This window comes from Aedes albopictus, chromosome 2 (genome assembly GCF_035046485.1).
Source record: "Aedes albopictus strain Foshan chromosome 2, AalbF5, whole genome shotgun sequence".
NCBI lineage: Eukaryota > Metazoa > Arthropoda > Insecta > Diptera > Culicidae > Aedes > Aedes albopictus.
Genome location: NC_085137.1, coordinates 504,489,147 through 504,501,182, shown reverse-complemented (window position 1 = coordinate 504,501,182; position 12,036 = coordinate 504,489,147). Strand labels below are relative to the sequence as shown.

The window sequence follows — 12,036 nt, the reverse complement described above, 5'->3', positions numbered from 1 at the left end:
GGTGCAGTTGCAGCTCTTCACTTTCACGCCTTCTGCCATGGTTGGTAGCTTCAATACCGCTTCACAGTCTCTGTGGCCCAACCGTCGATGCCACGCATGCACACAGTCGTCACTCGTCGTTGCCATGGATACGCGCTCGGTGGGTTGGCGCAACACGAACAAATTTCCGACAGACTCCGCCGTCGCGCAAACTTTTTCGCCTCTCATTATCCTTGCTCCACTCGCATCGAATACGACGACGAATCCTCGTTGCACCAGCCGCTTCACGGATAGCAAATTTGACTTCATCTCTGGAACGTAAAGCGCACACTCTATCGGCACTTCACGCCGCTGGCCAGCATCATTGATGACGGTGATCTGTCCAGATCCGCGACCTTCCGAGCGAGCTTTCGCACCGTTGGCAACCCAAACGTCCTCTGTAGCTGCATCGTCCAGATTGTGGAAGAATTCCCGGTAATTTGCAATGTGGCAAGTCGCACCGGAATCCAAAATCCATTGCTTTTCCACCTGATTGGCGCACCCAGTGAGGAACGCGTAGTGATCATCGTCGTCGTCGTCGCGCTGCGACACGTGGTTGGCTTTGTGTTGCTTGGATACCACCTTCGGTTGCTTGGTTACCGCCCCGCTCGCTTTCGTCGCTTTCCACGTTCGGAATTTTTCGCAGCTTGCCTTCTGGTGGCCCAACTTTTTGCAGAAAAAACACCGATCCTTTTCGGTCTTCGAATCTGCATAAAGAACGGTTTCGGAATCGTCCCCGTCACCGTTGCGCTGCTTCTTTTTTGTCCACTCGTCAATGAGCTTACCTTTCACCATGTCCAGGGTCAAATCTTCCTCCGGTCGAGCTTCGAGAGCAGTGACCAACGTCTCGTACTCCTCCGGCAGACTGCTGAACAAAATGGCGACCAGCCACTGGTCATCCAGGATTTTCTCCGGCTGCAAATTGTTCAGTTTCTCGAACAATTCCGCCAGCTTCGACACGTGCGCTTCCATGTCCCCGTGCTTCTCCAGGCGTAGGCTGCAGATTTTCCGCATCACCGAAACTTTCGTCGTCAACGTCTTCTTCACGTGGAAATTTTCCAGAGCATTCCACGCCTCCGCCGCCGATTTGGCCTTCCTTATGTGGATGAGTTGGTTGTCCTCCACGGCCAATCCGATTGACGCCAGCGCTTGCTCGTCCTTGGTCCTCCACGCGTCCGTGACCGGTTCCGGTTTTGCATCCGCTACCGCCGTCCAATTGCCCTCCTTGGTCAGCAACAGCTTCATCCGGAAGCTCCAATTGTCGTAGTTGGAGCCATTCAGCTTCGGAAACGACACCAGCCTGTCTCCCATCTTGATGGACGAATACCTTCACCAGTTCCGATTCCGGTCGCAATGGCCCATAACCTATTGGCGGAATTGGGGAGCGAATCGGACTGGACTTGAAAAGAAATCAACTTTACAATTTACAATTAACGTCTTTATTACTCGGTGTTAGAATACAAACTAAAAATTCAAATTGAAAATTTCAAAAAGCATGGACTGCTTCGATTGTCGATGGCATGCTGCGTTGCATTTACTCGACACAAAGCCCCTTGGACTTGCTCGGCTTCATCGTAGATTTCTTCTCTGGACATTTCGCAGCAAAATGACCTGGCTTCTGACAATTGAAACAAATTCTTGAGTCCGTCCTGTCCTTCGACTTCGATGAGCTGGATTTCTTCACATTTTCTTTGCTGTACAAAGCTCCTTCGGTATTGCTGCTTACCGGACCACGTTCCAGCTTCACATCTTGCAATATTTTAGCTTTTACAGCGTCCGCCGTCAATGCCGCTCCTGATGCTTCAAGCCCCATAATCATCGGCTCATATTGATCGGGAAGTCCCATCAAGAGGATTGCAGCTAGCCAGGAATCGTCCACCTTAAATCCGATTGACGCCAGCTTATGGCTCGTGCTCATGAGTTCGTCGACGTAAGCTCACAGACAAACAGACGTAACACTCTTTAAAACGGCTTGGCACATGCATTTAACGATCAATTTAAATTTCATTTGATTTGCGCGATCGTTCCACCAGATGCGCTAGTGTTCGATCGTTTTGACGTTTGCCGGTGTACACGTTGCTGAATGATGCAAACGAAAATTACAGGCAATTTGTGTAGTAGTGTGCGTGTCAGCAAAACGTCAAATCGAAATCCATCATGGCCAACAGTGTCGCGCGCGGTTCTACCACCAGGTGGCAGTGTGTTCATGAAAATGGCACCGGGCAAAAGTTTTTGATGCATTTCCTCTAAGAGTTACGTCTGTTTGTCTGTGGTAAGCTTCTACACTTGCACAGTTTACCAGACGCACCGACGTGAATTTCCGCAGTAATCCAATCTTCCTGGTTAATCCGCTATCTTGAAAGGCCGCCTCCAGCTTCTTCCAAGCTTCCTTCGCGTTGACTGCGTCCTGTACTAAGCTGTAGTTATAGCTTTCAAGGCTCAAACAAATTGTTGCCAGTGCACGTTGCTTGATATCCTCGCTCAATCCTTCGTCGTTGCTTACGGCATTCCAGCTTCCTTCCCGGATTAGAATCATCCGCATAGCAAAGGCCCAAGTTGAATAGTTGTCTCTTCCGCGCAGCTTTTCTATGGCAGGCAGCGCCACGGATCCTCCGTTGACTCGAACACTTTCTATGACAGCCGAACTTCCGTGTCCTGAACCATCTCCAAACTGGCCGGAACGAGAACTTCCTGAATTCGCCATTCTTCACAAAAACGATACTTCCGCTATTCAACTTTATTCCGATTTGGGTCCATAACCAATTGTAATACGCACAGGAAAAACGAACTGTTCTATTGAACGTTACACAATGGAATGAACAAATTTATTTTCTCAACTGTTTATCTAATACCCCGGACAGACATGTGATACGAGTATGATTCCTGTACAACGGTACGCAGTGTCAAGAAAATTCTAACAAGACTGACTTGAACTGAGAGAATTTTCAGTATGGCACTCATTTCAAGCGGAATTGTACAGTGATTCTTGTATCACATGTGTGTCATAAGTATAACTAACAAGTGCATAGCGACGCGGTTACCAGCCTACTTACAACAAATATCGTGTAATTTTTGAAAAGGTACTTGTTCGATAAATTGGAGATATGAGAAATTTGAGCCAAAATAGGCAGCAAAACGACGAAAAGCAATACAAAACTCAATAATTAATCAGGTATTTTTTTCGTTGCGATTCACTCGTTAACTTGCGAAAATAAATTAAATAAAAATTTCAAATTATTGTTTTAGCCAGTTTCAAAAACTACGCATGACTTGCGCGCAGTCATTAACCATCATAAACCGGATGATGATTGAAAACGTAAACATCAGAGCGCGGAGTTCTGTCGTTTGACTAGCCTCATAAAATAGACTATACAACGTTTGGTTTTTCTACTGTATTTTTTATTCGGGAGTCGCAAGGCAAAACAAGAGAAAGTGTTCCCGCCAAAAACAAAAGCACGTGGGTTTCGCGAAGTGACAGATGTTTTTGAATGTATTTGTGACGAACGGCAAGAGCAGCTCAGTGGAATGAGTGTTCTTGCTGTCAAACCCCATATAGTGGAATTATATACTTTTAAATCTGGTAACGCTGTTATGATTAGTGACTGTCGCGCTAATATCAGAAGCCAGAGGCAGATAATCGCCATATTCTGATTTTTCTTGAGAGGCATAATACCCAATGAGAGTATATTACAGGTGGGGAAGAAGAAGAGATGGCTATGTATTAGTAAGCAAAGAAAAATGTAAACACAAATAGTGACGTCACTATTTGACACGCGTTCTTATGGGAGCTCGCTTTGCTTGTAGTAGTGACATGTTTTGCACCAGACATGGATCTCACGCACACGAAGTATCTTCTTCCTCACCTCTATTATACTTATGACACACATGTGATACTGGAATCACTGTAAATTTGCGCTTGAAATGAGTGCCACACTGATAATTCTCTCCGTTTAAGTCAGTCTTGTTAGAATTTTCTTGACAGTGAGTACCGTTGTACGTGTATCACACTCGTATCACATGTCTGTCCGGGGTATTAGACTCTCATTGCATAATACCTAAATGGACCACAAAACAGGCCGAACATTTCAAATGGTCCTAACTGACATTTTTCACCAAATTGAGTTTTATACCATTTTCGTTAGTGAAGGGCGTAACTTAAACGATACTGTTAAAAAAAAAACATTAAAAAAAAATGCCATAAATTTTTTTATAAATTTCAAACGACCAATCTGCATTATCCATAATATCGCCCAGCTCTGCTAGTTTGGTCGTTTGACAGGTAGACAGTCCAATCTGCCGACCCTCTTTGTTTTCCATTGTGTACACACACGCAAAAACGGCTACGCTCAAAAATGTGTTCGGCCTGCACATTTTTAGTAAACATCCATGCCGCACATGACTGTGTTCGAAACACACATTTTTTTAAAATTGCTCGTACGCTCATATGAGCATGTATTTTGCAATAATTTCGACATGGCAACCTCACTGGGTTTATAAACCACCTTCAAATACCGAAAAATATTGATATTTTGCAAAAATGTGAGCGTGCGAGCAATTTAAAAAAATGTGTGTTTCCAACACAGTCCCTGTGCGGCATGGGCGCTACTCAAAAATGAGAGCTTTTATTTTAGAGAGCATTGGACCTTCGGTGTTTTATTTGGATTCCTCGTGTTATCTTATTAAAATGAGCGAAAATGTGTCCGCCGATCCTCCGTGGGGGAAGTTTCAGCTGCTACTCGGTAGGTACAACTTAAAGACGATGTGATATAGTTAATTACACATCAAAATAATTTCAGATGCCGCTGATCGACTGGATGGCGGCTTTGTTGGCAATGCAAGCCAAGCAGAATCATTCAACACAGGTAAAATAATAATTACTTCTTGGCGTAACGTCCCTACAGGGACAAATCCTGCTTCGTAGCAGTGTTCATGATTACTCCAACGGTGTGGCAGGTTCGAAGTTACTCTGGCTAAGGAAGTCAAGCCAATTTTCATCACGAAAGTTCCTTCACCGGGAGTCGATCTGTCATTCAACCATCATCGCTCCCCCTGTATGTTGAAGGCCCCATAGCTGTCCGGGCGGTCCAGAAACCTTCGTAAAGGAATCGACTTCCTTGATCATAGAGTATCTTCGTGCGATTATACATATACAAAGTGCTCTTTGACAGGGGAAGATCTGAGTTAATAACTGCGGAGGTGTTCATAGAACGCTAAGCTGGTAAGCAGGTTTTATCCCAGAGGGGTTACGCCATGAAGAAGAAGTGTATTTCCGTTTCAGCTAAACTGATTTTCTAACCATTATTGCTTACTACTTCAGCTCAAAACTCGTCTAGAAGCTCAGCCAGAAGATCACTCAACTTCGGCACAGAAGTGGCAGTCAGACGATCTGCAACCAGGGTTCGCGGTGGTCACTACAGTGTGGTGCGTAGTAAATTGAATCGCGGTCGCAGCGTGCCCTTACGAGCAGGAAGTTTTACTCGTTTCGAACAAACGTCGAATTGGGTTTCCCAGCATTGCCTACAGCCAAACGGGCAAAATGTTACCAGCAGTGGTAAGTTTTATCCAAAAAAAATCACGCCTATTATAAAAATTTTATGAAAAAAGATATTCATGGATCTTATGGATTCTTAATATATTACGTAATTATTTTTTGGCAAACCCCCTTACTTCTTGTGATACTATTTAAAAATGAAATTCCAAATAATATTGTTGCACGGCGAGTAAGATTAAAAAGCCCCGCCTTTCCACTAAACCCTTACAAATGATTAATAAACGGTCCACGAAAATCTCGACGTATCCCTTCACGTAATATTTATTAAAAACTAATGTTACTATTTACCTTGACTTCAGCACGACGGACGCTCGATTTCGGATACGGTCCACGAAAAAAAAAAGGTTCAAAACACGCTAGCGATTGTACTTTTGAATCGTCACATCATGGGGCATCTCTTGTTAACGGCATGGAAACAATTCAGCGTTGCGATGATAAATCCTCCACTTTTGAGTATGACTCCCGATCAACTCAATGCCCCGTCATTATGGATCATCCATATGCTCAGGAAATACTACTTCCAATCAGTGTTAGGGATGTGGGGACAAGCCCAATAAACTTCTTCCAGCATTCCGGAAAACTAAGTGGGATCGAAACGCTAAGGAGTTCCGTGGACAGCAAAGGTAAATTAGCATTATAATTAATATGGCGTATAACGTATTAATAAATATTTTTCCAGCTCGTTCTAGTCGTTCCTTGCTTGATTCAGGAAAACTAAGCGGAATTCACACGCTGGGAAGTTCATTCAGTAACGAAGGTAATTATCGTGTATTCAACAGATATATAATATTATTGCGTCCACTATGATGAAGACAGAGGTTTCCAATTTCGTCAAGGTTTGCATCAAGGATGGGAACACTCACTTATTGTTTTCTCAGCTCAGCAGCTCTACCCAAGTAACCAGGCCGTTGAAGCTGTACGTATTGCAAATATAACGTACAATTGACATGCATTGCCCTGAACTGTTGAAGTTGAAATAATGTGGGGAGTGGATCCACTATTGCTGACCTATGATTATACTGGTTATAATCGTAATTCAACAATAGTGGATCCACTTCCCACTTTAATTCAACTTTAATGGTTTAGGTATATAGAGTAATCATGTCAATATATGTACGTTACATTTGCAATACCTACAGCTTCAACAGCGTGGTTACTTGGATATTTACTTTGTCATCACAGACAAATAAACGTTACACCTCGGACATTTTCGGTTGAACATGCAAACAAAAGTATGCGAGTACCGTGGGTGAGCTGTTGGCTCACTATTAAATATTCTAATATTTAATTGAAGGACGATGGAAATAATATGAGTTCTACGTCAGTTTGTCTGTGTAATTATGCTGAATAAAAGCGTTGATTTTTATTATTGTATTACTTTTATCCTTTAGGTAATGCAAGGATTACATCACGGGACAGCAATGTTCGAAGCGATATTGGAAAAGGGTTACATAAGCAGCTTACAAAACGTGGGGAGCTGAATTGTAAGTTACTTTGTTTCTATGGTTATATGTTTCTATATGTGTTAAACTGCTTTTTACAGACATAGATGCTCCGACAGAGCTTGCATATAGCTTCTCTTCTCCGAGGACCATACCCCATTGCTTTCATACCCCAGAGCTAGCAACACATAATGTGAAAAATCCAGACCTCGTCACAGAACGGCTTGATGCAAGTTCTATGATTTATCGTCATGAAGAGTTTGTATCCCCAACATTTTCCAAAGTAATTACATCAACTCCACGAGAACCTCCATGCGAGCGAAATGAGAATAAGGACGTTTTGAGTCATACGATCAATCTTGATGCACCAAACCAAGTAGACGAGCCCGGTGAAACGGATGTCAGCACAGTACGCATTGGCAGTATCGAAGTAAAACAAACAATCGACCGATCTTTCTCGAAGTCACCCCGGCTCTTGGATAATGCAGAAGACGACGTTTCATCAGATGATGACAGCGCAGGAGGTCTTGAATTTTTGAATGATTTGACTATTTTTGAATATTTCGACAAATTTGATGAAATCAGCAACGATGGCTCTTTTTTGGTGGAAGAAGATCCACTATCGTCAAGTGAGACAAACGTGCCAGTTGGTAAGTAATATGAAATTTAATATTCAACTTTTGTTCAAGTCAAGTGAAGCGAAGTGATGTTTACACATTCAATTGGGAATTTTCCATAGACTTGAATCAAGTCACTTGCACCGTCTAAACCAGGCATTAGTTACTATCATAGACCGAGATGGCAACAGTGAACTTCAACATCGATTTTTTTCCGCACCGTTTTACATGGTGCAAGTGACTTGATTCAAGTCAATGGAAAATGACCAATTGCCTTAACTCGCCATTCATGTGAATTGAATTCAATTCATCTGTCAAGCGTGATGAATTGAATTCAGTTGCACACGAGTTGAACAATGTAAACACTTGCTTTAACTGAGATGCATTCAAGAGCACTAAAGTGGACTTTCAAGTCATTTGCTCAGTCACATCGTCCAATAGGAGGCAATCAGTGAAGTACTAGATTGAAAGAGATGATGAGATGATCAATTCTCAATTTCTGCAATAAAATGGTGCAAGCAGCGTAGGTCATATGATTTATTGGCTAATTTGATGCTATTTGAGCAAAAGTTTGAATAACTGTGTTGTTGTATTATTTTTTTCTGCAACTTCAACAACACAGTTATCCAAACTTTTGCTCAAACAGCATCAAATTAGTCAATAAATCATATAACCCACGCTGTTTGCACCATTTCATTGCAGAAATGGAGAATTGATCATCTCGCCATACAAAAATCCAGCTCACTACTTTCAATCTAGTACTTCACTGATTGCCTCCTATTGGATTGAATATTTTTTAGTAGTGTTCAACTGAGGATGCTCGTTTCACTTTATCAGTCTAAACTATATACACTATGGGTACCATAGACTCGTGGAGACATGGTTGAGCAATATTGTTTTAATGTGTTTTACCTTGAATTTCGAGTGTACCAAGCGAATATAACGTCACGCAATCGCTGTTAACATCGTGACGTCATGCTCGCTTGTTTAAACGAACTGACAGTAGTTTGGCGATACATAGTTGTTTTCGTCTTCGCGAGTCTATTCTATCCATGGTGTCCATAGTCAAAACCAGGTATTAGTGGATTTTGTAACATGCGGTGTTTGGTGAAGTTAGACTTGATTTATGTGCACGTCAGTTATCACAGCCTAATGAGGAATTTCTATTCATCACAGCGGAACCATGCGTGGAAGGACACTGTATCGAAGTATTGGATAAGGAAGCTCTACAAATCAGAAAAAAGAAGGTGAACGCAAGGCGGGTGAACAAAAAACGAAAAGAACGTGGTCTTTCGTATGTCCGTAAAGATGGAACAAAGGTACCCGCACGTGAAATCAAGCCAACTTGCGATTGTAAATTGAAGTGCTCTAAAAAATATCCAGAAAACATTCGACAAAAATTTCTTGACAACCTCTTACGATTGAAAATGGACAGTCAAAATCAGTTCCTAGCCAACCACATAACGGTAAAGAGAACAGCTCGACCACAAGTAAGTAAAACATAACAATCTCTTCTCTCTCTCTCTCTTCTTGGCGTAACGTCCTCACTGGGACAAAGCCTGCTTCTCAGCTTAGTGTTCTATGAGCACTTCCACAGTTATTAACTGAGAGCTTCCGCTGCCAATGACCATTTTGCATGTGTATATCGTGTGGCAGGCACGAAGATACTCTATGCCCAAGGAAGTCAAGGAAATTTTCTTTACGAAAAGATCCTGGACCGACCGGAAATCGAACCCGTCACCCTCAGCATGGTCATGCTGAATACCCGTGCGTTCACCGCCTCGGCTATATGGGCCCTCATAACAATCTCTTATAAAGGGGTAAACAAACTGAATCGAAGTGCTCAAAGAACACTAAGTTGATGAGAGGCAGGCCAAGTTCCAGTAGGAACGTAGCCTGAAAGAAGAAACAGAAGATTTAACTTTACGATTTTCTTCACCAGGTGGTAAACTCTAGGCGATCATACACCCGAGTTTACAAGCTGCCGGGCGTTAAAGGTACCGTTAAAGTATGCAAGACAATGTTTCAGGCGACATTTGACATAGGATGCCGAAAAATGCGCACTCTAGCAGCAAGAGTAGTGGCAGGCTCGGGAGTTCCCACTGATGATGGGCGGCAACGAAACAGTAGTCGGCAACCGGTTAGCCAGGAACATTTGAGCAACATCAAACAACATATTTTATCCTTCCCGGCATACTCAAGTCACTATACAAGGGAGAAATCTAGCAGATTGTATCTTTCCAGTGATTTGTCAATTCGTCGAATGTATGAGTTGTACCAAAACAAATGCGCTGTGGATAATTTGGTCCCTGTCCACTGTAGGAATTTCTTTCACTTATTATCATATTTTACAAGTATTTTTTTTTTTTCAATTCAATTCAACTTTTTTTTTCAATTTATTTCACCATTTTTTCAAACTTCTACTTTTCACAATAAAACAAAACCACCATCACTCAACGCATCTGTCTCTAAACTGCTCCGACAACCTTCGACTCACCGTTCACCTTTTCCGTCTCTCCTTTTTCTCTCTATTTCGTTTTTCTCTCGCACACGCGAACCCTTCGTGCTGTTCGGTTGAAGCTGCTGCAAGCCTACGCTCGGAGACTCTTGCGCGCTGTTGCCAATTTTCATCATCCGTGTTCTGTTTCCTTCTCCCGAGTGACTTGTGTTGTATACCACACTGATACGAATTGTTCGACAACATTTCGTATGATATATTGTATATAGCGCAGGACCGACATTTGAATACGCACAGTTACATTACAATATTTATTTCAAGCATTAGCATTTTTATTTAATATTATTCATTACTACATCCTCCTCCTCTCCTACTCTTAAAATGACAAATACAAAAAAACTGTTAGTATGAACCTATTGTGTTATTTTATACAACACTCCAGTCGATGTATAAGTCCTGAAAAAAAAATGTTATACCTGTTGGATACGAAACGAAATGGAAGAAAAAATAAAAAAAAAATCTGAAAATAGAAAAATGTGTTAATTACAAGGGGAGAAACACTTGTTTCAAGTTTTCAGCATACGTATTATATCAGCTGTAGCTACTTACTTGTATAAATATAGAACAATAAATAACAGTTATGAATTATATTTGCATCAATAATTATTGATATCAAAAAACATTATATTAAAGTTATTGCAGCAAGCCACTATGATATAAAACAACATTGTTTGTTCTGATTCACCCAAATTAAACGCCATCTTTCTGACGCGCCAACCCGCTCGACGATAGGATTTTTTTTAGATATATCTAGTATCAACTTTCAGACACACCTCATGTCATTTTTTCAGACATATCTACTGTCATCTTTCAGACACATTTCATGTCACCTATCAGATATATCTAGTGTCATCTATCAGACATATCTAGTACAGTAGACGTTCGATAACTGCAACATGTTTACGTTTCACTTAGCGAACGAAAATTCGATAACTGCAACGCCTGACAGTGTCAACAAGCCGTCAATTGACGTAAAATGAACGAAAAATTCATTCGACTGTTCATTAGGGCTAACATGGCGCACCAATTTGACGTTTGGCGGTGCGATAACTGCAAATTTGTTGCACTTACCGGACTTGCAGTTAAAAAGCATTGCAGTTAAACCGTTTGCACCGACCGAACGTCTACTGTATCCTTTTTCAGACACATCTCATGTCATCTTTCAGACAGATCTAGTGCCATCTATCAGAAAAAAGTCGTGTCATCTTTCTATGTATATATCTTGTTTAATTTTCCTAACACGTCTCATGTCATCTTTCAGACATTTTTAGTGCCATCTTTCAGACACATCTCATGTCATCTTTTAGACATATCTAGTATGTACCATCTTCCTAACACGTCTCATGCCATCTTTCTGACATATTTTGCGCCATCTTTCAGACACGTATCATGTCAACTTTCAGACATATCTAGTGCCATCTTTCAGACATATCTAGTTCATCTTTCAGACACATCTCATGTCATCTTTCAGACATATCCAGTGCCATCTTTCAGACACGTCTCATGTCATCTTTCAAACATATCTAGTGCCATCTTCCTAACACGTCTCATGCAATATTTCAGACATATTCAGTGCCACATCTCACGTCATCTTTCAGACATATCTAGTGTCATCTTTCAGACACGTTTCATGTCATCTTTCAGACATATCTAGTGTCATCTTTCAGACATATCTAGTGTCATCTTTCAAACACGTCTCATGTCATCTTTCAGACAAATCTAGTGCCATCTTTCAGACACGTATCATGTCATCTTTCAGACATATGTTGTGTCATCTTTCAGACACGTCTCATGTCATCTTTCAGACATATCTAGTGTCATCTTTCAGACACGTCGCATGTCATCTTTCAGACATATCTATTGTCATCTTTCAGACATATCTATTGTCAT

The 12,036-nt window shown here is 41.6% G+C and overlaps 1 protein-coding gene across 4 annotated transcripts; it reads left to right on the top strand.

Annotated features, from left to right (window-relative positions):
- Positions 1 to 4,689: 4,689 nt before the first annotated feature.
- Positions 4,690 to 10,443, top strand: LOC115265159 (uncharacterized). 4 transcript variants are annotated; one of them, XM_062849400.1, is made up of 8 exons: positions 4,690 to 4,880; positions 5,336 to 5,569; positions 5,869 to 6,192; positions 6,249 to 6,326; positions 6,961 to 7,053; positions 7,113 to 7,661; positions 8,805 to 9,118; positions 9,571 to 10,443. In XM_062849400.1, the coding sequence occupies exons 3-8, from the start codon at positions 5,979 to 5,981 to the stop codon at positions 10,204 to 10,206; spliced, it is 1,884 nt and encodes a 627-aa protein (XP_062705384.1). In that variant the 5' UTR covers positions 4,690 to 4,880; positions 5,336 to 5,569; positions 5,869 to 5,978; the 3' UTR covers positions 10,207 to 10,443. The 4 variants fall into 4 exon arrangements, with proteins under 4 accessions (XP_062705384.1, XP_062705382.1, XP_062705385.1 ...); XM_062849398.1 differs by having other exon boundaries at positions 5,336 to 6,192; XM_062849401.1 differs by having other exon boundaries at positions 5,336 to 6,192; positions 8,805 to 9,682.
- Positions 10,444 to 12,036: the final 1,593 nt, after the last annotated feature.

Bases quoted from the DNA above. Each gene is read 5' to 3' on its own strand.
- LOC115265159 (XM_062849398.1), top strand. From the start codon at position 5,844: ATGTTACTATTTACCTTGACTTCAGCACGACGGACGCTCGATTTCGGA. The intron at 6,327-6,960 runs GTAATTATCGTG...TTTATCCTTTAG, and splicing joins AAGTTCATTCAGTAACGAAG to GTAATGCAAGGATTACATCA. The intron at 7,054-7,112 runs GTAAGTTACTTT...TGCTTTTTACAG, and splicing joins AAAACGTGGGGAGCTGAATT to ACATAGATGCTCCGACAGAG.